The sequence below is a fragment of the Canis aureus genome, chromosome 6 (assembly GCF_053574225.1).
Source record: "Canis aureus isolate CA01 chromosome 6, VMU_Caureus_v.1.0, whole genome shotgun sequence".
Taxonomy (NCBI): Eukaryota; Metazoa; Chordata; class Mammalia; order Carnivora; family Canidae; genus Canis; species Canis aureus.
The window spans coordinates 50,618,754-50,646,556 of record NC_135616.1 but is presented as its reverse complement, the minus strand read 5'-3'; the positions used below and the strand labels follow the sequence as shown (position 1 = coordinate 50,646,556).

Genomic DNA, 27,803 nt, shown 5'->3' with positions numbered 1-27,803 from the left:
AATTAGAAGTCTTTGAGGGGTTTTAAACAGCAAAGCTATATAATCTGATTTAACACGGTAAAATACTGCTGCATGGTAAATAAATGGTAAGAGAGTGACAGCAGATTCAGGGAGATCAATTAGAAGATTAAAAATGATGGATGGAAGAAGAGTAATTTATTTTAGACACAGAACCAACAAGACTTGCTGATGGACTGAGCATGGGACATGAAAGCAAGCAATCAAGAATAACATATAGGCTGTTAAAATAAGCAAATGGGGCAGGTGGTTTTAAGTTTACTAAAATATAAAACCACCAAGATGGAAGAGATTAGCAGACGGGAAGGATATGAGGCTAAATTAAGTTTTAGTGTGGACATGTTAAGCTTAAGATACTGAGAGATAACCAAAAAGAAGGGTCAAAGGAACAGCTGGACATAGGAGTCTGTAACTTAAAGTGGAAGATCAGATTGTTGACATACATTTAGAAATCTTCACCTTAGAAAAGCTATTCACAGCTATGTAAATTGATGCAGTCCCCCAGTGTTACAGAACAGAGAAAAGAGTGCAGACTAAGAAGTTCTACTAAAATATTCTGAAGGAAATAGAACAAGCATCAACAGTGATTACTGAAAATCAGCTAGAGTTTGTAATAAGAATAAATAGGCAAAGTGGTAACACAGATGCCAAGAAAGGAAAGTGTTTCAAGAAAAAGAGTGTCAGGGACGCCTGGGTGGTGGCTCAGTGGTTGAGTGTCTGCCTTTGGCTCAGGGAGTGATCCCAGGGTCCTGGGATCGAGTCCCACATCAGGTTCCTCACAGGGAGCTGCTTCTCCTCTGCCTGTGTCTCTACCCCTCTCTCTACATCTCTCATACATAAATAAGTAAAATCTTAAAAAAAAAAAAAAAAAGAACTGAAAAGAGTGTCAGACTATGTTAAATGCAAATGAATGAAAAATCTAGTAAGATACTAAGATACTAACAAGTCACCAGTGACTCTGACCAAAAGCTTCAGTAGATATAGAGCTGAAAGGCAGACAGGAGTTAGGTGAAAACACATGGAAGATGGAAAGACAGTGGAAACGATATGTGAGCACTTCTTGTGAAGACTCATCATGAGAGGAGCAAAGGCACAAGGCTGGGGGAGAGTGTGGGGTAATTAAGGGAAGGTATTTTTAAGAAAGGAGGTAGTAACAGAGCATGTTTGAAGTAGAAAAGGACCAATGCAGTAGAAAAGATAATACTGATGATGCAAAAGCCGGAGAATCTGGAAAGGGATAGTGATTGCACTGACTAGCCTTTGACAGGAACAGACATACTTCTTACCCAAATGAGAGAGTGTCAAGAGACTGAAAAGTAGGAAGGTGAGTGCTTCCCCCACACACATACTGTGAATGGAAGGTGACAGCTGGGAGGGGAGGATGAAGGTAAAGGAAAGTGATAAACGTCTGAGAGACAAGAAGGTGCAAAATAAACACTTTTAGTTGTTGAGCAGCAGTGTTTAAAAGACTTTTCTGACACAGTGTTGAGCACCCAATGAAATGTGCAGTTGTTACTTTCTTCACCACAACTCAGTTGCAGACTAAAAGAGGGCAAATAATTAGGTTCACAGATGGCATTTTGCCAGGCAAATTTTCACATTCCCACCGTGCCTTTCTTTTACCTCAGCAATGTGACAGAGGAAATATAAGGGACATAAGGGAAACATTTACATAAAGAGGTACCTAAGGCAGGGCAAGAAGCACTTTCTCATTCTATCTCTATGTAAGGCAATGGAGGCACACCTCCAAGAAACTGCAGATTGGTTCGAAAGCACCACAATAAAGCAAATATCCAATAAGGCAAGTCAAAAGAACTTTTTGGTTTCCTAGTGCATATAAAAGTCATGTTTACACCATTCTATAGTCTATTAAGTATGCAATTGCATGCTGTCTAAAAGACAATATACATACCTTAATTTAAAAATACTTTATTGCTTTAAAAAAAAAAAAAGCTAACCATCATCCGACTTTCAGTGAGTCATAATCTTCTTGCTGATGGAGAATCTTCCTTGATGCTTTTGGTTGCTGACTGATCAGGCTGTGAAGGGTGGGATGGCTGTGGCATCAACTGACTCTTTAACAATTTATCAGAAGCATACAACACTATTGGATAGCATTTTACCCCACAGAACTTCTTTCAAAATTGGAATCAATCCTCTCCAACTCTGCCACTGCTTTATCAACTAAGTTTATGTAAGATTCTGAATTCTTTGTTGTCATTTCAGCAGTCTTTACACATGTTCACCAGGAGTAGATTCTATCTCAACAGATACTTTCTTTGCTCATCTACCAGAAGCAACTCCTCATGCATTTAAGTATGATCCTGAGATGTGGTGAGTCAGTCCCATCTTCCGGCTCCACTTCTCATGCTAGTTTTCTTGCTATTTCCACATCTGCAGTTATTTGCTCTACTGAAGAAGCCTTGAACACCTCAAAGTCATTCATGAGGGTTGAAATTGACTTCTTCCAAATTCCTATTCATGTTGATACTTTGACCTCATGAATATTCTTCTTTATTTTTCTAAGTAGGCTCCAAGCCCAGTGTGAGGCCTAATGTGGGGCTTGAACCTGAGATCAAGAGTCGGACACTTAACTGATTGAGCCACCCAGGTGCCCTGAAACATGAATATTCTTAATGTTATCTAGAATGAGGAAACCTTTCCAGAAGGTTTTCAATTTACTCCCAGATCCATTGGAGGAATCACTATCTTTGGCAGCTGTAGCCTTACAAAAGGTATTTCTAAAATAAGAAGATTTGACTTCTTGACCCAAGGGCTACAGAATGGATGTTGTGTTAGCAGGCATAAAAACATTAACCTTGTACATCTCCATCAGAGCTCATGGATAACCAGATACATTGTGAATGAGCAGGAATATTTTGAAGGGAATCTTTTTTTCTGAGCAGTAGGTCTCAACAGTGGATTTAATATTCAGTGAACCGGAATGCCTGGGTGCCTCAGTGGTTTGGTGCCTGCCTGTGGCCAAGGGCGTGATCCTGTAGACCCAGGATCGAGTCCTACATCGGGCTCCCTGCATGGAGTCTGCTTCTCCCTCTGCCTCTCTCTCTCCCCGTGTCTCTCATGAATAAATAAATCTTTTAAAAAATACATTCAGTGAACCATGTTGTAAACAGACATGCTGTCATCCTGGCTCTGTTGTTCCATTTCTAGAGCACAGGCAGAGTAGATTTAACATATATCTTAAGGGAGGGATACCTGGGTGGCTCAGCAGTTGAGCATCTGCCTTCACCTCAAGGCATGATACTGGGATCAGAGATCAAGTCTCGCATTGGGCTCCTTGCATGGAGCCTGCTTCTCCCTCTGCCTATAACTCTGCCTCTGTCTGTGTCTCTCATGAATAAATAAATAAAGTCTTAAATAAATAAATAAATAAATAAATAAATAAATAAATAAATAAATAATAAACAAATCTATCTATCTATCTATCTATCTATCTATAAGGGACCTAGGATTTTCAGAATGGGAAATGCTAGCTTCAAACTTTCCTCCTGCAGCTTCCTCACATCTCTGAGCCTTCAGAGAGATGAAGAGAGTGAGAGCCTTCCTCTGGATTAGGCTTTGGCTTAAGGGAATGTTGTGGCTATTTGATCTTCTACACAGATCACTAAAACTTTCTCCATATCAGAGATAAGGTTGTTTCGCTTTCTTACCATTTGTGTGTTTACTGGAGCAACACTTCTGATTTCCTTCATGAACTTTTCCTTTGCATTCACAATTTGGCTGTTTGGCACAAGAGGCCTAGTTTTTTGCCTATCTAGGCTTTCAGCATGACTTCTTCACTGAGCTTAATCATATTTAGTTTTTTATTTAAAGTAAGAGATGTGTAACTCTTCCTTTCACTTGAACACTTAGAGGCCATTTTAGGTTATCAACTGGCCTACTTTCAATATTGTCATATCTCAGGGAATAGGGAGGTCCAAGGAGAGGGAGAGAGAGAGAGGAACAGCTGTTCAAGAGAGCAGTCAAAACACACACACATTTACAGAATAAGTTCACTGTCTTATATAGGTGGCATTTGTGGTACTCCAAGTCAATGACAATAATAACATCAAAGATCACTAATCATAGATCACCCTAACAAATACGATAATAATGAAAAGGTTTGAAATATTGTGAGAATTACCAAAATGTGACACAGACATGAAGCAAGCAAACGCTGTTGGAAAAATACTGCCAACAGACTAGCTCGACGCAGGGTTGCCACAAACCTTCAATGTGTAAAAAAAAAAAAATATGCAAAACATAACAAACTAAAGCACAATAAAATGAGGTATATATTTGTAATAAAAATCACAGCTCCCCCTACCACACAGAGAATTCCTAGTATCCATAAACCTATCTGAACCTACAAGTGCAAAAGAGATTGGGGAAAAAACAAAACAAAACAGAAAAAACTCATTAAGTCTGTATTGTTAAAATGTTGTACTCAGGGATAAAGAAAGGCTTGCTGTCAAAACAATTCCAGGTATAATCCTTAGATACTACATCTAACATCAAATCATTTTCTTCAATACTGACCCTATTTGAGTAATATGGAAGTATTCTGATTTTCCAAAGTGCAGTCAACTAAAATTCTTATAACTGGTAGAGACCAGTTAAAAATATCTCCGTACTAGCTCAGCGGTTTAGCACCGCCTTCAGCCCAGGGCCTGATCCTGGAGACCGGGATAGAGTCCCGCATCGGGATCCCTGCATGGAGCCTGCTTCTCCCTCTGCCTGTGTCTCTGCCTCTCTCTGTGTCTCTCATGAATAAATAAATAAAATCTTTAAAAAAGGAAAGAAAAATATTTCCTTACTTCTTTAAAAAGATTACAGGCAAAGGTACCAAGTAATGATCAATCATTTCCCTATTTTAATGATTCAAATGACTACCTGATACTTACATTAAATATTAAAAGGGATTTAACAATCTGAAATGCAATATTAATTGTGTTAAATATCTGTAACAAAAAAGAAAAATGAAACTCCAAACTAAGTACTTTACTCAGAAATAGGTTTAAAAAACAACTGGAATTAGTTAGAATTCAGTGGCACATGAATATAAGCTAGGGAATTTTCTTACTAAGTTTTCCTGATAACTTATAATTGATCAAAATCTTTAAGAAAATTTCCAAGAATGCCATAACTTTAAAATTCTTTTTTTTTTTTACCAATTTTATCTGCTTTGACAAACTTTTGATTCTACTTCCCAAACACTCCAAAATATTTTACTTTACCATAGGTTGAAATGCTAACTATATCAATTAGACAGTGGAAAACCTGACTTAATAGCTCAGCTTTCAGCTTATTATTACAGATAAACTGTGCATAAGTATTAATAATTACATAATTGACTCTGGCTTCCATTCCCATAGAAACTGAAATGAATGACCAAAAATGGGATAAATTGATTTAAAAAATGCCTAATTTAAAACATCCTTTATTTGGTGATCTGGTATCAGAATTCAGAGAAGAATAGTGATAGCTTGGCAGTTAAGCTATCAGGAATTTTTTATAGATTTAAGTTTAGGCTTGCCAGTTGTATCTCTGGTTTCTAGTATTTTTTGTATGTCAAGTGAATGCCTCCTTAGTAGAACCCAGAGAAATATATGAATAAAATCTTACTGCTTATTATAATTACATGTATACAGTTGAAATACCAAGTAAACTATAGTCATATCTGCTGAAAACTACTGTTATAAATACTAGTACATTCCATAGTTGGGGGGAAAAAAGTTGAACATAAGTAGTTTTAATATTGGGAGGAAAATAGTATTTTAACAGAATTTAGGAGTGGATTTTTTTTTCCACTAACATCAAGTATCAAGAAGACAAGGACTTGTTAAAACAAATCCTTTTCATGTAAGTATAGGAGAAATAAATCTTTTGGTAAATTGTGTATGTTGTCAAAAAGAGATGCTATTAAAAGGACCACATAGAATGTATTTAAAGTATTTCATGATTTGAAGAAAGATTATAAAAAATATAAATACAGAGAACCAAGTTAAGTCTAGAAAGACATTTTTGTCTATAATGGCTTATAAAAGTAATTTTTAAATCAACTGCATGAAGCTATGTCAAAACACTATCTGCTGGCACCTACACTTTTTAAAGAATTATCTTAGGTAAACTGAAGATACTGATATTTGTTAAATTCATGCAAGTTAGGCACACTTGAAGTTTGTGTTTAAATTACATGTTCACATATAACATGTCATTTTGATTTATTCTGGCAAGAACAAATTCATGTGATTTAGTATCTTTCAAACCAGAACATAAAGATGTATTCATAATCAGAAATGATCAGATGAACCACAGCCTATTTAAAGAGTAGCATCCTCACCAGACTGATGATGAGTATGGCGTCCAGATGCCTCCACAGACTGCCTTTGTTCATTGTCTGGAGAAGACAGCAAAGATGTAGAATGAGGGCTTTCTGTAGAAGAGGATGTCGAATGAGCCTGAGCTGACATTGCAGAGGACGTAGAAGGCTGAAGAGACTGTTCAGCTGAAGGATCTACTTCCATTGCACTTTCCCCCACTTCCAAATCAGTACTTGATGGGACCGCAGGAAGTGCAGACACATCTGACTGGCTCGTTCCACCTTCAAAAAACACATGTTAATGCAAATTCAAATACTGACTGCTTTCCAAAACCAGCTACACTAAAGAGGTATGTTCAGAAAACACACGTGCACTTGCACATTCATGTACACACACAGGAACATATAATTTCAGGATATCAAAAATACTCAGTGGGGGTTTGATCCCTCTGACCAAATAGGCTAATCAAGAGGGGTAAAAATCTATCTACAGAACATTTTTGTTAAAATAATCAGTCTTTCAAGATCAATATGGTACCCCCATGTAGACAAAGCTAAATAATAGGTTGTAAAATGCCTAAAAATAACATCTTAATTTGAAGATGATGACTCTGATTTAATGACTGGATAATAGCAGGATGGATTTTATTTTTTGTTGTTGTTGTTGTTTTGGAAAGCATGCATAAAAGTAGAGGGGAGCAGAGTGAGAGAATCTTTTTTTTTTTTTTTAGATTTTATTTATTTATTCATGAGAGACACACAGAGAGAGAAGCAGGCTCCATGCAAGGAGCCCGACATGAGACTCAATCCCAGGTCTCCAGGATCATGCCCTGGGCCGAAGGTGGTGCAAAACCGCTGAGCCACCTGGGCTGCCTGAGAGAATCTTAAGCAGGCTCCATGCCCAGTACAGAGCCACACACAGGGCTCAGTCTCACGACCCTGAGATCATGACCTGAGCTGAAATCAAGAGTCAGATGCTTAACTAATGGAGCCATGTAGATGCCCCGAGAATGAATTTTATTGATATGTTTCCATTCTACAACATAACATCTTTGGTAAATATTTAAATATTTTGGGAAGAGTGAAGTTACAAATAAGCCAGAATAAGATTAAGTTCCTATATTATGCTAAATGAAGTAAGTCAATCAGAGAAAGACAATTATATTATTTCACTCATGTAGAATTTAAGAAACAAAACAGGAGCATAGAGGGAGAGAGGAAAAAATAAAACAAGATGAAATCAGAGAGGGACAAACTGTAAGAGACTCTTAATCATAGGAAAAAGCTGAGGGTCACTGGAGAGGAGGTGGTGAGGGGATAGGGTAACTGGCTGATGGACATTAAAGAGGGCACATGGGCAGCCCCGGTGGCGCAGCGGTTTAGTGCCACCTGCAGCCTAGGGCGTGATCCTGGAGACCCGGGATCGAGTCCCACGTCAGGCTTCCTGCGTGGAGCCTGCTTCTCCCTCTGTCTGTGTCTCTGCCCCTCTCTCTCTGAATAAATAAATAAATCTTAAAAAAAAAAATAAAGAGGGCACATGATATAATGAGCATTGGGTGTTATACGACTGATGAATTACTGGCCTCTACTTCTGAAACCAATAATATATTATATGTTAATTTAAATTAAATAAAATAAATTAAAATAAAATTAAAATAAAATAAATTTAAATAAAATTTAAAAAATAAAAGTATATATACAAATAGAACAGAAACAAAAAGATTAGTTCCTGATTCCTACTTCATTAGTAATAATGTCTTAACCACTAAATTAACATAATACTGTCATGATTTAAAAAGGCTTGACTGAGGTGACTGGGTGGCTCAGTCTGGTAAGCATCTGCTTTCAACTCAGGTCATGATCCTGGGGGTCCTGGGATAGAGCTCCACATTGGGCTCCCCACTCAGCGGGGAGTCTGCTTCTCCTTCTCCCTCTTCTCCCACCCAACTCATGTACTCTGCTCCTTGTCTCTCAAATAAATAAAATCTTTTAAAAAATTAAAAAATAAAAAAATAAACAAAAAGGCTTGAGTATCTACTATGTGCAATGCTAGGCTTCGTGCTTTCTGCAAAGGAATAATTAGGAATAATCCATAAACATTAACAATTTTCCTCAATTCTAGATGTTATTAAAAGAAAGAATGGACTAATCAAGTTCATGTCTTATAAGATGCAACTACCACAAAATACCAAGTTTTTTCTTTTAATCACCATGATTTAAGTATTTCTTAAACTTAAGCACAAATTCAGTAACTCTTAAGTACACCCGCAGCCAAGGAACTTTTTTTTTTTAAGATTTTACTTATTTATTCATGAGAGACCCTAAGAGAGAGGCAGACATAGGCAGAGGGAGATGCAGGCTCTTCACAAGGATCCTAACGCAGGACTCAATCCCAGGACCCCGAGATCACCACCTGAGCCGAAGGCAGATGCTCAACCACTGAGCCACCCAGGTGCCCCCAAGGAATTTTTTAAGTTAATTGCTCAAGAGCCCAAAGCTAGAAAGTAATGAACTAAAATATGAAAATAGGTCAGCTAACACTAGAAACAGCAATTAATAACCAACGCATAAGTAACCTAAAGGTTAAACTATTTCATCATATAAAACTTCATCTACAGAGTTTTATATATTTCCATTCTCAGAATGCATACAAAAAAGACTTCAAAGGGAAGTATCAGGTTTTCTTACTTTTCTTGAGAAAAGCGAAAAAGAAGAGGTAGGTCTACTGGAACGTGAAGGGACAAATTATACTCAATACCTTTGGTCCTCTACTGCTTCACACAATATAGTTAAGGACCTGTGATTATTATAGATATAAACTGGATGATATAAGTAAAGCAAATGTCAATAAAACAGCTTTTGCCAGCTTTTGAGTGACTTCAATTAAGAAAAATTACCTCTTGGTCGAGATCTTCCTCGCCCCCTATTGCTTTGTGCCACTTCACTTGCTTCTTCAAACCACCTCGATAACATGTCAGACATTCTCTGCATCAATGACACATTGGGACTTTGCTCACCTATCACAATACAGTTCTTATCAGTGAATTCAGTAGTAAGTCAGGATCTTTCATTAATGCAAAAACCCAGATATTAAGGCCTTTAAAATGAGAGCAATTAAAAAAAAAAGAATCAAATTGCCTAAATAAATTCTATTAATGTACACAAATCTATCAGTTATCATCACATTTCATAGTATATATTTTTGCAAGTGACTCTCCATCTATATTTTGAGTTCCTCAAGAATAGGATTTATATTTCATCTTTGTCTATTCTTAAGTACCTCTACACCTCTCACCCTGACTGACCCCCAACCCACATCTTTAGTTCCACCAGCTCATGAATTATATCAATTAAAAGAAAGGTTTGCACTCTCAAATTTCCTTAAACTGATTTTCACCACACTGTAAGCATATTCCATATATTTGAAATTAACAAAAACTAGAAAGTATTGTATTTGTCTCTTCCCTCTACTCCTTTTCTCCTTCAAATATATGTTTTCTTTAGGGAATTATCAAATTAAGTATGACATCAAATTAAAGTTAATTCTATAATCATATAATTTAAAATGCAAATAATTTGTTCTTGAATTTTCATGAAAATAGAATTTCATACTTTACTGCCTTTATTTAGTGTTGCTTTAAGTTTAAATATATAAGATGATGACAAGGATAATATATTGGGGAATATGCTTTTGATCTTAAAAGAATTCAAAAGTCATTAAAATAAGATTTTGGCTACCAACCAATTATTAACATACACACAGATTAATTCTATTTTAAAAGTGTGCCATCTTAAGGCTCCCAAAGTAGTTTCTTATGCTTATCAAAAGCACTTGATAAAAGAAAAATAATTTATCTGCTATTATAAAACTCTTGGGTTGGAAATTGAAGTTTTCATTTCACTTTATATCTAATAGGCAAAGTTAAAAAGATTGATGATGTCCAATGTTTTACATGGCAATGGGCATTCTCATACTTCCAGTAGAAATGTAAAGTAGTGTACTTATTTTGGAGGGTAATATGATAGCTATCAAAAGTAAATGTATTATCCAGTGATCCAGTCATTCATTCCACTTTTAGGAATTGATCTTCAGATGCATTTGCACAAGTATATTAAGATAAAAGTACAAGGATGTTTGTTTCAGCATCACTTATAAGAAAAAAAGAAATAAGTTAAAAGATTAATTTTTAAATTCTATATTAGAAAGGCTGAAAAGTAGAGTTACCATCTCGTTCTCGTTCACTCTCAGGCCTCGCTCGGGGTCCAGTGTCTGACCAATCACCACGAAGTCTCAGACGCTTCACTGGAGGCTGTCGTAACTAAAAGATGAAGAGAAAACTCATTTGCTCAATTCTTAAAGCATACTTGAAGTCTAACAAATTCTTTTCATGTCTTTGCTTTCTTTATTGAGTATGCAAAAGAGATCCTAAGTCAAAACATGAAAGACGGCTCTTAATAATGATGGTACCTATTGATGGTACAGCCTACACTTAACATCTTCACCCTAAATTAGAGTCTGAGTGCAACTTTGAAATCATGTATATGTGACTTCTAATCCCACCTGTATCACTTTACAACTGACCACAGGAAAGTTATTTAACTGCAATGAGCTTGAGTTTTGTTCGTTTTTTTTTTTTTTTTAAGATTTTATTTATTTATTCATGAGAGACACAGAGAGAGGCAGAGACACAGGCCGAGGGTGAAGTAGGCTCCATGCAGGGAGCCCAACATGGGACTTGATCCCGGGACTTCAGGATTGCGCCCTGGGCCAAAGGCAGGAACTAAACCGCTGAGCCACCCAGGGATCCCCAATGAGCCTGAGTTTTGATGATGATACATGTAGTCTAGGTAAAGTATCTACATACCTGACAATAGGAATTATCACTATTTTATCATCAGTTTACTCTCCGGTTCCCCCCCATCTACTGCAACCCTTCATTACTCACTTCAGGATCTCTACTCTATCTGGTTTCCCTCATTTTTGGCTAATTACTCTTCCTCCTACTTCAGCTACATCCTACAAACTTACTATAGTCTACAACCTCCTAATTCCTTCTAACCTTTCTCAGAAGATGTATCATTTATTTTGCTTAAGCTTAATAACTCCATCTGTGCTTTTCATTTTATTCCTTCAATTCCTCAAGCACTTTGCTTTGACAATTATGCTCTTTCCCATACGTACATTCATTTCCTCTCTCATTTCTTCCTTACAATATGCTGAAGATACTTACCATTTTTAACAAACAAAACACCTCAATTTTATATTTCTATCCAGCTATACTCGTTCCCATTTTCTGAAGCCTTATTGCCAAGCTTCTTGGAAAGAAGTCTATATTTATTCCACTTTTATCTTCTAATCCTTCCTCAATTCACTGTAGTCATCTTATGTTCCCAACATTCCACTGAATTCATTCTCATCAATGTCACCCATGAGTGATTACTTGCTAAGTTCACTGATCAGTGAAAAAGTGATCGACAATCAATTGCCAATCCAAATGGCACACCTTTCACAACTTAATCCATTTGATGTCTATAGCATTTAACACCCTTGATCATTCTCTGTAACTTTTATAATGTTTAATATTTTTTATTGAGATATAACACACGTAACATGATAGTCACCCTTTTAAAGCGTGTAAGTCAGTGGTTCATATGCACAAAGCTGCGCAACCACTTGCACCATTAATTCCAGGATGTTTTCATTACCTCAAAGAGAAATCCTAGAACTGTGAGCAGCTGCTCCTCACTCCTCCCAGCACTTGGCTCCTGGTGACCATGAATCTACTTTCTGTCTCTAGGGCTATGCCTGTTCTGGACATTTCATAGACATGGAATAATATGTGGTTCTATCTGGCTTTTTTCATATGGCATAGTATTTTCAAAGTTCATCCATGTTGTACCATGTATCATTTCTTTTTATGGTTCAATAATATTCCATTATTTGGATATACCATATTTTGTTTATTCATTTATCAGTCTATGAGCATTGAGTAGTTTTCATTTTTCGGCTGTTGTGAACAATGCTGCTAGGAACATATGTGGAAGATTTTATGGGGACATATGTTTTCAATTCTCTTCAGTATATATCTAGAAATGGATTTGCTAGATCATATGATAACTCTATGTTTAACTTTTGAGGAACTGCCAAGCTGTTTTCCAAAGCAGCTGCACCATTTTACATTCCTACCAGCAATGTGTGAAAGCTCCAATTTCTCCACATCTTCAATGCTGTTATTGACCTTTAAAATTTTAGTCGACCTAGTAAGTGTGAAATGGTACCTTACTGTGGTTCCAATATATTTTGGTTACTAGATTCTAAATCATAAATCAATGATATACAAACATTTTCTCCCATTTTTGTGGCTCACTTCTTTTATTTTTATTTTTTAATAAAACATTGATTTTTTTTCCTTTTAATTAAGCAGATTTTGATAGAAATCTGTAAATTTTCTGTTTTCCCCTGGAAACCATACTGAGCAACAAGATGGAGAGAATCTTTACACCCTCGGCAAAGAAGACAGAAGAAAAAAACCTTCACAAATTCCATAAGTATATAAATGTGGCTAAGAACAACAAAGAATAGCAAAATCTGCAGGAAGCCACAAGTGTGACAGGGAATAATCAGAAGATTAGAGAAAGCCTAGTGTGGCAGGTGTCCAAAATCTTAGACAAATAATCATTTCCAGAAACAGCAGGCCTCACTCTGTATGTGAACTATATTTAGAATAGAAAAGAGCCCTGCTCCATAGTTATGAAAGAGGAATTTTATATTATACAAGCAAAGAAATAGTGTTTTAACTTCAGCAACTCTTTCTGGAACAAGGTCTTCAAGTTAAAAACAGTCTCAAGCTTGACTTTTTGAGATATGCAAAATAACCTAGTCAAGAATACTGAAAATGGGGAGAAGATATTTGCAAATGACATATCAGATAAAGGGCTAGTTTCCAAGATCTATAAAGAACTTATTAAACTCAACACCAAAGAAACAAACAATCCAATCATGAAATGGGTAAAAGACATGAAGAGAAATCTCACAGAGGAAGACATAGACATGGCCAACATGCATATGAGAAAATGCTCTGCATCACTTGCCATCAGGGAAATACAAATCAAAACCACAATGAGATACCACCTCACACCAGTGAGAATGGGGGCAAATTAACAAGGCAGGAAACAACAAATGTTGGAGAGGATGCGGAGAAAAGGGAACCCTCTTACACTGTTGGTGGGAATGTGAACTGGTGCAGCCACTCTGGAAAACTGTGTGGAGGTTCCTCAAAGAGTTAACAATAGACCTGCCCTACGACCCAGCAATTGCACTGTTGGGGATTTACCCCAAAGATACAGATGCAATGAAACGCCGGGACACCTGCACCCCGATGTTTATAGCAGCAATGGCCACAATAGTCAAACTGTGGAAGGGGCCTCAGTGTCCATCGAAAGATGAATGGATAAAGAAGATGTGGTTTATGAATACAATGGAATATTACTCAGTTATTAGAAATGACAAATACCCACCATTTGCTTCAACGTGGATGAAACTGGAGGGTATTATGCTGAGTGAAGTAAGTCAGTCGGAGAAGGACAAACATTATATGTTCTCATTCATGTGGGGAATATAAATAATAGTGAAAGGGAATATAAGGGAAGGGAGAAGAAATGTGTGGGAAATATCAGAAAGGGAAACATAACGTAAAGACTGCTAACTCTGGGAAACGAACTAGGGGTGGTAGAAGGGGAGGAGGGCGGGGGGTGGGAGTGATTGGGTGACGGGCACTGGGGGTTATTCTGTATGTTGGTAAATTGAACACCAATAAAAAAAAAAAAAAAGAGGGAAAAAAAAAGAATACTGAAAATGGTGCAAGCATTAATTCAGTCATTCAACTAAGACTTTCCTGAGCACCTTCTATGTACCAGGTACCACTCTAGGTATTAGGAAAAGATCAATGGACAAATCACACAAAAACTCCAATGTTACATAATTTACAAACTAGTGGAGTAGATGAACAACACATGGTAAAAAAAAAAAAAAAAGTAAAATATACAAAAGAAAGTGTTGAGTATTATGGGGAAAAAAAATTAAGTAGACAAAAGTGATAGGCAGTACCTAGGAGTTAAGGGCTGCGATTTTAAAATGGGAGGTTAAGGAGGGCCTCACTGAGAATGTGACAAGAGTGAAAACCTAAAAATAGGTAAGAAAAGATGAAATCCAGATATGTGGGAAGACCATTTGATGTGCAGTAAATGCAAAAACATAAGGGAGAAGCATGCTTAGGCTGCCTAAATAAGTCAGTAGAGGTGACCAGAGCAGAGTACAGTAGAAGTACTGAGAAAACAGTACAAGTCAAGAAGCACATGACAGAAGATCTTGAAGCCACTATAGGGACCTTAGTTTTTGTTTTAAGTGAGATGGAGAACCACTTGGGAGTGTTGATCAGAAGAGTAGCGTAATTTGACTTGATTTTAAAGGATCATTTAGGTGCTACATAACTAAAGGACTATGAGGTTGGGGGTGAAAGCAAGGAGACTGGTTAAAAGCTACCACAACAATCTAGGAAAGATGGTGATGTCTTGGATCAGGGTAGTAGTGGTAGTGAGAATGCAAAGTAGTCCTACAGATTTGGGATATGTATTTTTGAAACAAACTGTGAGAACAGAAAATGAGACACCAGATTCAACAACGTGGACCAACAACGAAGTAGGGCAAGTGGGGAAAATGTCAAATAGATAGGAGAGGAAAAGGAAGACAGCAAAGACAATAAAAAGAAAACAGAATACAAAAAAAGAAAAATGAGAAGTGACAAAAAATACTAAAGAATGGAAAAATGAAAGAGAAATTATAAGAGGATATAAAGAAAGAAAAAGAAGCCTCCACAAATTAAGAAAATATAAAAATATCATGAATACATAAGAAAAAAATCATTATGTGAAACTTTTATTCACATTTTAAAACCCCAATCATTTCTTACATTTCCAGTCAAAATACATTATTCCTTCCTCTGCTCCTCTTATAACATAACTCATGTGTAATTTTATTGTTAAAGTTTTACATATTCTTTTATTTGTATCTTTCCACTAAACTGTAAATTCCTGAGTAAGAGGCCATGTCTTTGTCACAGTTGTCCTTGAATTTCTAAAGTTTCTAAAGGACCTAGTATATGCAGGTGCCCAATAAAGATCTGGTGAGTAGAATGTATCCAAATGCTACTATCAAGGATTTGGCATAAAATACTGAAGAAAACCTGATGAGCTTAAGAAGGGGACAGACTACTAATTTCTTCTTCTATATACACCTGTGATTGCTTGGTTTAGTATACTAAGCATGATTTATTTTTGTAATTTTAATCTACTGTGAGAAGTATTATTCTTAATTTAGTTAATTCAACAAAGAATACTGAGAAAACCACATTCAAAAAATAACCAAGTGTTCATGACTCAGCCTCATTCACACTGATTATGTAAACATATTTTGGCTAAATATTCTATGGTATAAAAGCTGGTTGGCCCACTTAAAAATGTTTCTGCATTTCCAACTTTCATTATGTAATAGTCACAAAGCTAGACTGTAACTTCACTAGAGCACATATCTCAAGAGGAATTACACAGCAGCAACAAAATAAAAGAGCAGATCTCATGTTTTCAATTAAACCAATAAATTCAAAAATAGCTTTCATTAGCCATCATACCCTTCTTTGTCAATTTCCTCATTCACTTAAATACACTAGCATATTTAAAATTCCCAAAAATATTTATAAAGTTATCCTGATTTTTTCCCCTCATTTTATAGCCTTCTAAACCTGTAATCATAAGAACTGGATTTAGTTTTGTAGAAATTAGAAAATTGTTGTTCCTGAGTACCTTTAAGGTATGTTCAATAGGGGTTGGTCCAATACCGAAAAGTTACTGATTATTAATAAAGCAACAGTTAATTTCAAAAACATTTACAAGCCAAACAGTAGAGTGATTAAACACAAAACATTAAAAAAAAAAATCCAAAGTGCAAAAGATGTTGGGGAAAGCAGTTTCTGTGAGGTTAAAACAATCATTCTTCTATTGCTGAATACTTCAAGGATGTATTATTTCTGGGTTTTGCCTTTTACAAATAAGAAGATGATCTGCTATTTTATTTTTTTAAAGATTTTATTTTTAAGTAATCTCTGTGGGACTTAAACTCACGACCCCAAGATCAAGAGTTGCAGGCTCTACTAACTGAGCCTGCCAGGCATTCCAATGGTTTGGTTCACTATTTGAGTCATTTTAGTGGTAGTATTTCTTCTACCCAATTTTCAATATGTAATATTTTATATATATGTGTGTGTGTATATATATAATAGATATAAAATGTGATATATAAACTTCAATAAGACTAAATGTTTATGTTTAACAAGATTTTACATATTACCATTTACCATTCACATGTAGACAGCAATTCCTTCCTCTCCCCACTGTTTGCATATGTATGTGTGTGTATATACTTTAAGTTACCTTTTTCCCACTCACTAAGTCCTGTGTATTTTGTAAAATGTACCTAGGGATGCATGTTCATAACCATGAAAGAGAAGCACGATCAGGAGAGAAAGGGATTGCTGTCGACATTTGAATAGTAAATACTAACAGATAAAACTCTGATTGGTGTATGAACATAAACATTTAGTCTCTTGGGAGTTTACAAATCCTAGTTTTTATTATTTTAATTGCTTTTTCTGCAACCATTAGAACTGTTGATTTTCTTGCTTGCTGCTGTGCTTCCAACAAAGTTAAATATTTTGCTAGTGGATATACTCTTTAAAAAAAATTCACAATATTTTTCTAGAGCCTGATTCTTAATTTTTTTTTTTTTTTAAGATTTTATTTATTCTTGAAAGACAGAGAGAGAGAAAGGCAGAGACACAGGCAGAGGGAGAAGCAGGCTCCATGCAGGGAGCCTGATGTGGGACTCGATCCTGGAACCCCAGGGACATAACCTGAGCCAAAGGCAGATGCTCAACAACTGAGCCACCTAGGTATCCCTAGCCTCTGTTCTTTCATGTATATTCCATGTCTTTTTACAAAACCTAGACTATAAATGCCTTAAAAATCTATTCTATTTTTTGAAGCCCTACAGGCCCCAGGAGTCACTGAATTAATGTTTCCTGAACTGAAAGAAGAATATGGTTTTGAGTAAACTTACCTCCTCTCTTCTTTCTTCTGCAGAAGGAGTTTTAAGTTCTCGTGCAGTATCATCTTTCGGGTCAAAAAGATATATATAATCTGAGGAGTAGCTAACAAGAATCTCTTGGCCATCCTCACTGTAACACAGAGATGTCACCCTGCAGGACTTATTATTGAGATGGGAAGGGATAAAACGGGCAACCATTCCAGTAGTTCCTCGACCTGCATAATTCCCTAAATAAGAAAACAGGAAGTTATATACATTTTTTAAGAAAAATATTTTTAAAACTCTTAATCTAAATTATGAGATGTATGATTTAATGTAGCAATATAAAATCCAAAATATCATATTCTATTTCTAGAAGAGGCCCTTTTCTCAATAGCCCGATTTTATAACAAAATAATAGAGAATATAGCATAAAGGCTACATATCTTCAAAAAAAAATTTCCTGAGTGGCTGGAATTACATAGATTACATAAATGTTCTATAAATTACATGAATGTATTATTCAAAATATGAGTCATTTAATTAAAATGATTTGTGATTATAGTTATACTAAATCATCTTCCAAAAATTTTCCCCCAATGAAGGTAATATAATTTTTAGAATATAAATAGTTAAGGTTATATTTATTATTAGTATACTAGATAAAATAGTGTACTTTCCTTTTTAAATGATTTACCTTTTGCTTCAGGTTAAAAAAAGATTTATTTATTTTTCTTATTAATCTCTACATTCAATGTGGGGCCCAAATTCATGACCCTGAGATCAAAAGTTGCATGATCTTCTGACTGACCCAGCCAGGCACCCCTATGCCTGTTTGTTTTTTTTTTTAAAGATTTTATTTATTTATTCATGAGAAACACACACAGAGAGAGGGGCAGAGACACAGGCAGAGGGAGAAGCAGGCTCCATGCAAGGAGCCTGAAGCGGGACTCAATCCCAGGACTCCAGGATCACGCCCTGGGCCAAAGGCAGGCACTAAACCGCTGAGCCACCCAGGGATCTCAGGCACCCCTATGTTTTTAAAAGATTTTTGATTGTCATGAAATTTTCCTCTTGATATCAGAATGAGGACACATTTCCAACTTTAATAATTTTGGCAATCATCAATATAATAGGAGAGAGAGAACCTGCACATGAGTGGGGGGTTTGTGGTGGGGAGGATGGGAGAAGGCAGAGGGAGAAGGAGAGAGAGAATCTTAAGCAGGCTCCATGCTCAGAAGAGCCCATTGCAGGGCTCTGAAATCTCATGACCCTGAAATCATGACCTGCATCAAAATCAAGAGTTGGACAAAAAACTGACTGAGCCACCCAGGTGCCCTCAACCTAGTCTTCCCTTTCAGTAATCTATGTCCATTTTTACTGGATATAAATTAACACTGAGATTGGCATTGTTAGTTTCTGGCCAAGTCCACTTTTATTTTTAGCAATATAAAACATGCGAATATATGTAATGTGTATATAATGTATGTATATTTGGTGGATGTGTGGGTATATAATCCTGGCCTCCCCTTACTGAGAAAATGCTAATAAGTTGGCTTTAATTTGGATATTTCAGAGGTGGTCTGAATATCCATAATGGATAAGGAGCAAATGAGTTTAATACAATCAGTCTTAAATGGTATATAAATGTAGAAGCTGAGAATAAAAGGAAACATTAAAAAGCCAAGATTGCTAACAACCACCAGAAACTAGGAGAGAAGCATGCAAGAGCCTCCTGAGTGTCACCAGCAGAAAACCCTACAAAAGACTGATTTTAGATCTCTAACCTCTGGAAAGGTAAGAATCAATTTCTGACATCTTAAACTTCAGTGCTCCAGCATCACTAATAGTAATTTAACTAGGCATAAGTATATACTGTACATTAACACATACCCAAGTCACTGTTCTTTCCTAACTTTCCTCTCTCCCACAAAGAGAAATTAGAAAGCCAAATGTTGTGGGCTAATCGTGTCCCCCCCAAATTCATGTCCATCCAGAACTCGGAATGATTCTGGAATATTTGGAAATAGGGTCTTTGCAGATGTAATGAGGCCACACTGGATTAGGGTGAGCCCTAGTTCCAATATGACCAGTGTCCCAATAAGAGGAAAATGTGGATTCAGATACATACAGAGGAGAATGGTATATAAATGTGGAAGGAGAGAGTGAAAGGAAACATTTAAAGCCATATTGCCAACAATCATCAGAAACTAGGAGAGAAGCATGCAAGAGCTTCCCTGAGAGCCACCAGCAGAAAACCCTACAATAGACTGATTTTAGATATCTAACCTCCAGAAAGATGGGAAGTTATCTTAAGCCACCCAATTTGTGGTAATTTGTTATCACAGCCCTAGGAAATTAATATGATCAACTGTTACAACTTTTTAAAGTGATAAACTGCAAAAGTATCACCTTGATAGGGTCATAAAATCTTGGTAAATGCTATTTTTACATGTATATCTATGCTCCACACCCAGTGTGGAGTCCAACGTAGGGCTTGAACTCACGACCCTAAGATCAAAAGTTGGATGTTTAACTAATCAAGCAACCCAGGCATCCTAGTAAAATGCTATTTTTTTAATAATAACCCATATTATTTAAATACATTGTATTTGCTGAATTTTAGGACTAACTCATGAAATTTTAAAATTGCAAATATGTCATAAATATTTATTCTTTGCGCTCACAGAATCTTATATTTTCTGTAATATCAGCTTTTTACCTGTGGCTCTTGTGCCCAGCATTCGCCGATCATATATTCGTACTGAGCTATCTGAACAGCCAACAGCAAGATAATATGGTATTGGTGGACAAATAGCTACAGATGTGGCAGCACGTCGGCAGTTAATTAAAATATCCTACAAAAGATAAAACAACACCAGTTATATACAGCTTTGCTGTACAGAGGCTCCTCTAAAGATTTAAAACATTTTCCTCTTAATTAAAAGAAAATAACCTTTCTCAGAAATCCTAACTCAGTATGATAATGAGAAGACAAAAACAACATGGTTTTCTTTTAATTTATTTTTCATGTTTCTATCAGTGTTTCTAACAAATTCAGCTTATGTGAGACCATAATAAATATACTCAGTCAATATTCCTCCTTGGCAGCTTATCACTCTAAGGGAGATTCCTTTTTTCCTTATAGTTTGCTACACAACTCCAAAATTGACTTCTAGTACAGTATTGTACATTTTTCTTATAAACCAACCAAAATAAACAATACATATGGAAATATAAATTTAATTAGAGCTTAAAGAAACAAACAATAGTTGAGTAATTAAATTGCATTCTGAAGAGGAAAAATTAAAAGTCAACTCCCAAATAGAAGACTAAAACACTGAGCAATTATACTAGATCAGCAAAATTTATTACAATCACATTTACCCATAATCTTATAACCCAGAGATTACTTATCATCCAATTTTAATTATAATCTTAATTTTTTTGTCATTTGTATAAAACTTTGATTCTTACATCTTTGCAATCTTCTTTTGTGCAGCTAGTTTTGATACGTGTATCAAACCACCGGACAGTTCCATCTTCACCACAAGAGAGAAAAGTATATGGGTCATTGGGTACAGTCATAATCTGCATAGGAAAACAAAAGTACAGGTAATGTTATTGAACATTTAAACAGTTGGCTTTGAAAGACATCACTATTATTTTGTAAAATAAAATAAAGAATAAAGAAACATGTTTTTCTATTCATAGATGATCTGATCACCTATGTAGAAAATCCTATGCAATTAATTTTTTAAAAATTTAATAAGTTAGAATTCAGCAAAGTTGCAGGATACAAGACCAATATATAAAAATCAATTGTATGTCTATATACTAGCAACAAAACCATTAGAAACTGAAAATTGAAAAATAATATTTACAAAAAATACGAAAAATATAAAATACTTGAAGATATGTAAGACATGTTAACATTGAAAATTATAAAAAATAAAATAAAAGTCCTAAATAACAGGATATATATTGTGTTCATGGATTGGGACATTTAATACTGTCAATTCTCCCTAAATTGATATATAGATTCAAATAAATTCCAGCGGGATTTTTGGTATAAATGACAATTTGATTATCAAGTTTATGTGAAAATACAAAAGATCTAAAATACCGTAAGTAAGTTGAAGAAGAAGAGCAGAGGACTTATACTACTAGCTTTAAGAGTTACTATAAAACTACAGTAATTAAGATAATAGAAGTTTACTGATAAATCACTGGAAGAGAACAGGTACCGACCAAAAATAGGTGATATACATACAGCCAAGTGATTTATGATAATGGTATAAAGAAATTCAGTGGAGAAAAAAAAACAGTGTCAGAAAACTGGATATCCATATGCAAAGTAACAAAAAAGTATTCGGGCAATACTTCAGACTTTCTTAAAAAATTATTACAACATAGATCATTGATCTAAGTGTAAAACATAAAACTATAAAACTTCTAGGAAAAAAATCCCTGTGACTTTTGGTTAAATAAAGTTTTTAGCTATAACATTAGCCCATAAGAACAAAGAACTTTGATAAAATGGGCGTCCTGAAAATTAAGAACTTCTTTTGGAAAGACAGCGTTAAGAAAATGAGAAGAAAAGCCATTGACTGGGAGGAAAAACTTATAAATCACATACCTGAAAAATATCCAGAACATATTTTCAAAATCCCTCAAAACTCAATAATGAGAAATAAAAGTCCAATGGGCAAAGGATTTGAACAGTTCACCAAGTACATAAAGATGATAAATAAGCACATAAAAAGTATGCTCAACATCATCAGATAATTGAGAAATAACACAAGAGATTCCATTATATATCTCTTAGGACGTCTAAAAAAAAGATTGACCATAGCAAATGTTAAAAAGGATGCAGAACAACTGGAACTATCAGGCACTGCTTACAGAAATGTAAAATGATATAACCACTCTGGAAAAGTTTGGCAGTTTCTTAAAAAGTTAAACTCATTCCTCTAACATAACTCAGTCATTCCATTCCTATGTGTTTACCAAAGTAAAAGGAAAGTACATGTCCATCAAAGACATTTATACAAATATTCAAAACAGCATTATTTGTAACAGCCTAAAAGTAGAAACAATCCAAATGCCCATCCAAAGATGAAGGGTAATACAACTCAGGAATAAAAAGAGTTAGTAATTGATACTCTCAACAACATAAATGAATCTCAAAAATTATGCTAAGTGAAAAAAATCAGACCAAAAGAATACATATGGTTTGATTATATAATCTCATTCATATATAACTCCACAAAAAGTACAGTAATTAAAAGATCAGTGATTTCCCAAGGATGTGGGGTTAAGTAGAGACAAGAGAAAGGGATTAAAAATGGGAATAAGGGGGATCCCTGGGTGGCGCAGCGGTTTGGCGCCTGCCTTTGGCCCAGGGCGCGATCCTGGAGACGCGGGATCGAATCCCACGTCGGGCTCCCGGTGCATGGAGCCTGCTTCTCCCTCTGCCTCTCTCTCTCTCTCTCTCTCTCTCTCTCTGTGACTATCATAAATAAATAAAAATTTTAAAAAATTAAAAAAAAAAAAGAAAAAAAAAGAAAAATGGGAATAAGGAAATTTTTGAATATAATGGATATATCCATTATCCTGAACTATGGAAATGATTTCAAGGTACAATAAGCTGTCAAAACTCCACAAATTGTACACTTTAAATGTGTGCAGTGTATGATCTATCAATTAAATCTCAATAAAGAACCTTCTGAATGCAACATTCATTCAAGATAAAATTCTTAGCAAACTAGGAACAGGTATATGGGTCGAAAATAAAGAAAAATGTTATGACATTCAAAAAAGATATGACTGTGTATATAGGAAATCCAAAAGAATCTACAGTTGAATTATGAGAATTAATAAGTGAATAAAAGATTTCCAGTTTTAAAATATTATAAAGTCAATTGTATTTTTTATACCAGCAACATTTAAAAAGTAAAATTCTTTTTTTAGTTTTTTTTTTTAATTTTTATTTATTTATGATAGTCACAGAGAGAGAGAGAGACAGAGAGAGAGAGAGGCAGAGACATAGGCAGAGGGAGAAGCAGGCTCCATGCACCGGGAGCCCGACGTGGGATTTGATCCAGGGTCTCCAGGATTGCGCCCTGGGCCAAAGGCAGGCGCCAAACTGCTGCACCACCCAGGGATCCCTAAAAAGTAAAATTCTTAAAAAGATAACATTTGCAACAGTACCAAAATATCAAATACTTAAAAAAAAATTAAAGGAAATTTGTACAGTAATGCCACATTAAAAATTATAAAATATTATTGAGAGAAGTTAAAATAAATACCTTTAAAATGCAAAAATATATCATCTTCATTGATTGGAATATACAATAATTGTAAGGTATTAGTTTGCCCTAAATTTATCTTTAAATTCAGTATAATCACAATCCAATTTTCAGCAAACTGTTTTTGTTTTTTGTTTTTTTTAGCTTAGACATTTATCACCTCACAGTTAAACTTTTGTATGTGTGATGAGAATTTTTATTTTATTTTATTTTTTTATAATAAGTTTATTTTTTATTGGTGTTCATTCAGTTTGCCAACATACAGAATAACACCCAGTGTTATTCATCCCGTCAAGTAGCAAACTGTTTTTTGTTGGAAAATAATATGCTGGTTTGAAAAGTTAGATTGAAACACAAAGAATCAACAATGGTCAAAATGTTCTTGGAAGCAGGAACAAGAAAATGTACTCTACTAGATATCAAGAGTCATTACAAAGCAATGGCAATTAAAACAATTTGGTACTTATAAAATACAAACAGACCAATGGCGCAAAAAAGAGTAAAAAATGGATCTATGCATATATGAACTCTTGATTTACAATTAATGGCATGTTGAACAGCAATGGGGGAATAAAACCAATCTTTCAGTAAAAGACGGTAAGTAAAATCCATATGGAAATATAGTGACAACAGCAAGATTGTAGAACAGAAAGCCTCAACCCATTTCTCCCACAAAAACACTTAGTTTTAATAACAATATAAAGTCAAAAAGCCTTGGGGCACTTGGATGGCTCAGTTGATTGGTTAAGCGGTTGACTCTTGATATCAGCTCAGGTTATGATCCCAGGGTCATAAGCTCAAGCTCCAAAACGGGCTCAATACTGAGTGTGGAGCATGCTTAGGATTCTCTCCCTTTGCCCCTCCACCGAACCCCTCAACTTATGCTTGCTCTCTCTCTCTCAATAAAATAAAATAAAATAATCAAAAAGCCTTTAGGAGAATACCAAAAATCAGTTAAGAAAGCAGTAAACCAGGTAAGTTCAAAGCCAAGTGCAGCCATATTATATAATATATATAACATATGATAATATATATAATATATTATCATATAATTAGAAAAGCTTATTTCATTTCAATCATATCAGCGTCTCCCCCAAGGCAGCACAGCTCAATAGTGGGGGAAAAAAGCCCAACTTGCAGCATCTCCATTGGAAAGGAAAAAAAAAGAGTGGAATGTCTGTTCAACACTCTAGCTTCTAGGTAGAAGGCTGACAATGGACTAGTTTCTGTCTTGCTTGACTCGGCATTAATAAAACAGGAATATCTTGACAACAAAAGAGAGCTCAGCGGCTCCCTGCAGCACCAAAAAACCTTCAGTATTGCAGACAGGAAAGGGAGCATGATCTCTCTAAACGGAAAATTATACACTCAAGACTAGAGAAGATACATTGTCATAAAAAAGTTTAAGGGATCTCCAGAATCTCTAGCGAGGCTGACTGGTGAAGGCTTTCCCCTGCATAAAACCAGTCTATAAAGACCAGGAAAGATGGCTGTTTTTTCGAAAGAAAAATCACAACAACAACAAAATAACAAGGCACACAAGCATACAGGATAAGAGCCCAATCAAAGGAACAAAATAAATCTTCAGAAACTAACTCTAATAAATATATGAAAAGAATTTACCTATGAAAAGAATTTACAAATTAATCATTCTAAGGAAGCTCAATGTACTACAAGACAACACAAATAGACAACTATGAAACTAGGAAAACAATGCATTAACAAAATGAGAATATCACCAATGAGATAAGTACTGGAAAAAGAACCAAATAGAAATTTTGGAACTGAAGAATATAATAATTACTTTAAAAATTCACTAGAGGGGATCAACATCAGGCTTGATTAAGCAGAAAGAAGAATCAGCAAACTTGAAGACAACTGTTTTGAAATTCTCAGTCAGAGAAACAAAAAGGAAGAATGCAGAAAATTGAAGAACGCCCTAAGGGACTTACAGGACACAATAAGCTGAGCAATATATATGGAAATTCCAGACAGAGAAAAAGGAGGGGAGAGAGCTTATTTGAAAAATAATGGCTGAAAACTTCCTAAATCTTCCCACTGAAAATGGATATCCACACTCAAGAAGCTCAAAGGACTCTAAATAGGACAACTTGTCAAAGAGAGGGGTGCCTGGGTGACTCAGTCAGTTAAGTGTCTGCCTTCAGCTCCTAGAATCAAGACCCATCAAGCCTGCTTCTCCCTTTCTCTCTGCCCCCTCCCTGCTTGTGCTTTTTCTCTCAAATAAAAAAATAAAATCTTTATTTTAAAAAAGTCAAAAAGAATCTTGAAAGCAGCAAAGGAAACATGAATCATCATGTACAAGTGAGCTCCTATAGACAGTGGATTTCTCAGTAGAAACATTATAGGCCAGAAGGGAGTGGGATAATATATTCAATGTGCTGAAAGAAAGAAAAGAAACAAAAAGACCTGCAAACCAAGAATACTACATCCAGGAAAACTGTTTTTTAAAAATGACAGAGAAATAAAGACCTTCCTGGGTAAACAAAAGCTGAAGGAGTTGATCACCACAAGACCTGCCTTAAAAGAACTGCTATAGGGATTCTTCAAGTTAAAATAAAAAATATGAGATAGCAACACACTACAGTATAAAAATATAAAGGTTTCTGATAAAGGTAAATATACAGATAAATACAGAAATGTGTGATACTATAAATAGTGATATATAGATCACTTTTAATTTGAGCATAGATATTTAAAAGGATAAAGCATTAAAAATTATGCGCTATGTCAATGAATACAACATACAAAAAGATGTAATCTGTGATAGTGGTAACATAGTGGGAGCAGGATGTAATAAAGGAAGTAGTTTTTGTGTGTGATTGAAGTTAATTTGTTATCAGTTTAAGATAAATTGTTGTAACTATAAAATGTTTTATAAAATCCTTATTTTAACCACAATGAAAAAAATATATGGATGTACAAAAGAAGAATCAAAGGATGTCACTAAAAAAAAAAAACAATGTAACAGAAAAACAAGAGTGACAAAATCATTACAAAACATACAGAAAAAAATTGGTAAAATGGCAATAGCAAGTACTTCTCTATCAGTAACTACTTTAATGTAAATGGTACACTACCAAGAGAGAAGTTTATAGCAGTAACCACCTACATTAGAAAATAAGAAAGATCTCAAATCAACAATCTATCTTTACACTTCAAAAAACTAACAAAAGGAGGCACCTGGGTGGCTCACTGGTTGAGCATCTTCCTTCAGCTCAGGTTGTGACCTGGCTGGGCTCCTAGGACAGAGTCCCACCCACATCATGCTCCCCACAGGGAGCCTGCTTCTCCCTCTGCCTATGTCTCTCTTTCTCTCTGTGTCCCTCATGAATAAATAAATAAAATCTTAAAAAAAAAAAAAACTAACAAAAGAACGACAAATGAAACCCAAAGTTAGAAGAGGAAAGAAATAATAGACTACCGCAAAAATAAAGGAAATAGAAGACAAAAAAAAAAATGAACGAAACTAAGTTGGGTTTTTTATTTATTTTTTTTAAAGATTTATTTATTTATTTATGATAGACACAGAGAGAGAGAGAGAGAGACAGGCAGAGGGAGAAGCAGGCTCCATGCTAGGAGCCCGATGCAGGACTCGATCCCGGGACTCCAGGATCGTGCCCTGGGCCAAAGGCAGGCGCCAAACTGCTGAGCCACCCAGGGATCCCCTAAATTGGGTTTTTTAAAAAAGATCTTCAATATTGACAAACTATTACCTAGACTAAAGGAAAAGATTCAACAAAATCCGCAAATGGAAGAAGAGGCTTTACTAATTATGCCACAGAAATAAAAAGCATGTTAAGACTCATATGAACAATTATACAACACATTTCTAGAAGAAATGTATACATTTCTAGGAACATACAACCTACCAAAACTAAATTATGAAGAAATAAATAATTTGAACAAATCTGTAACTAGTAAGGAGATTGAATCACTAATCAAAAATATCCCAACCAAAAAAAAAAAAAAAAAAAAAAAAAAAAATCCCAACCAA

The 27,803-nt window shown here is 35.3% G+C and overlaps 1 protein-coding gene across 12 annotated transcripts in view; it reads right to left on the bottom strand.

The window, feature by feature from the left end:
* DCAF6 (DDB1 and CUL4 associated factor 6) overlaps positions 1–27,803 on the bottom strand; it is a 130,636-nt gene that overhangs the window by 62,976 nt on the left and 39,857 nt on the right. For all 12 annotated transcript variants that reach the window (XM_077901537.1, XM_077901542.1, XM_077901536.1 and 9 more), the window contains 6 exons: positions 20,955–21,068; positions 20,200–20,335; positions 17,511–17,725; positions 10,566–10,659; positions 9,238–9,357; positions 6,362–6,622 (listed from right to left, as the gene is read on the bottom strand). In XM_077901537.1, coding sequence (XP_077757663.1) covers positions 6,362–6,622; positions 9,238–9,357; positions 10,566–10,659; positions 17,511–17,725; positions 20,200–20,335; positions 20,955–21,068 — 940 coding nt within the window. The remainder of the gene's footprint in view (positions 1–6,361; positions 6,623–9,237; positions 9,358–10,565; positions 10,660–17,510; positions 17,726–20,199; positions 20,336–20,954; positions 21,069–27,803) is intronic.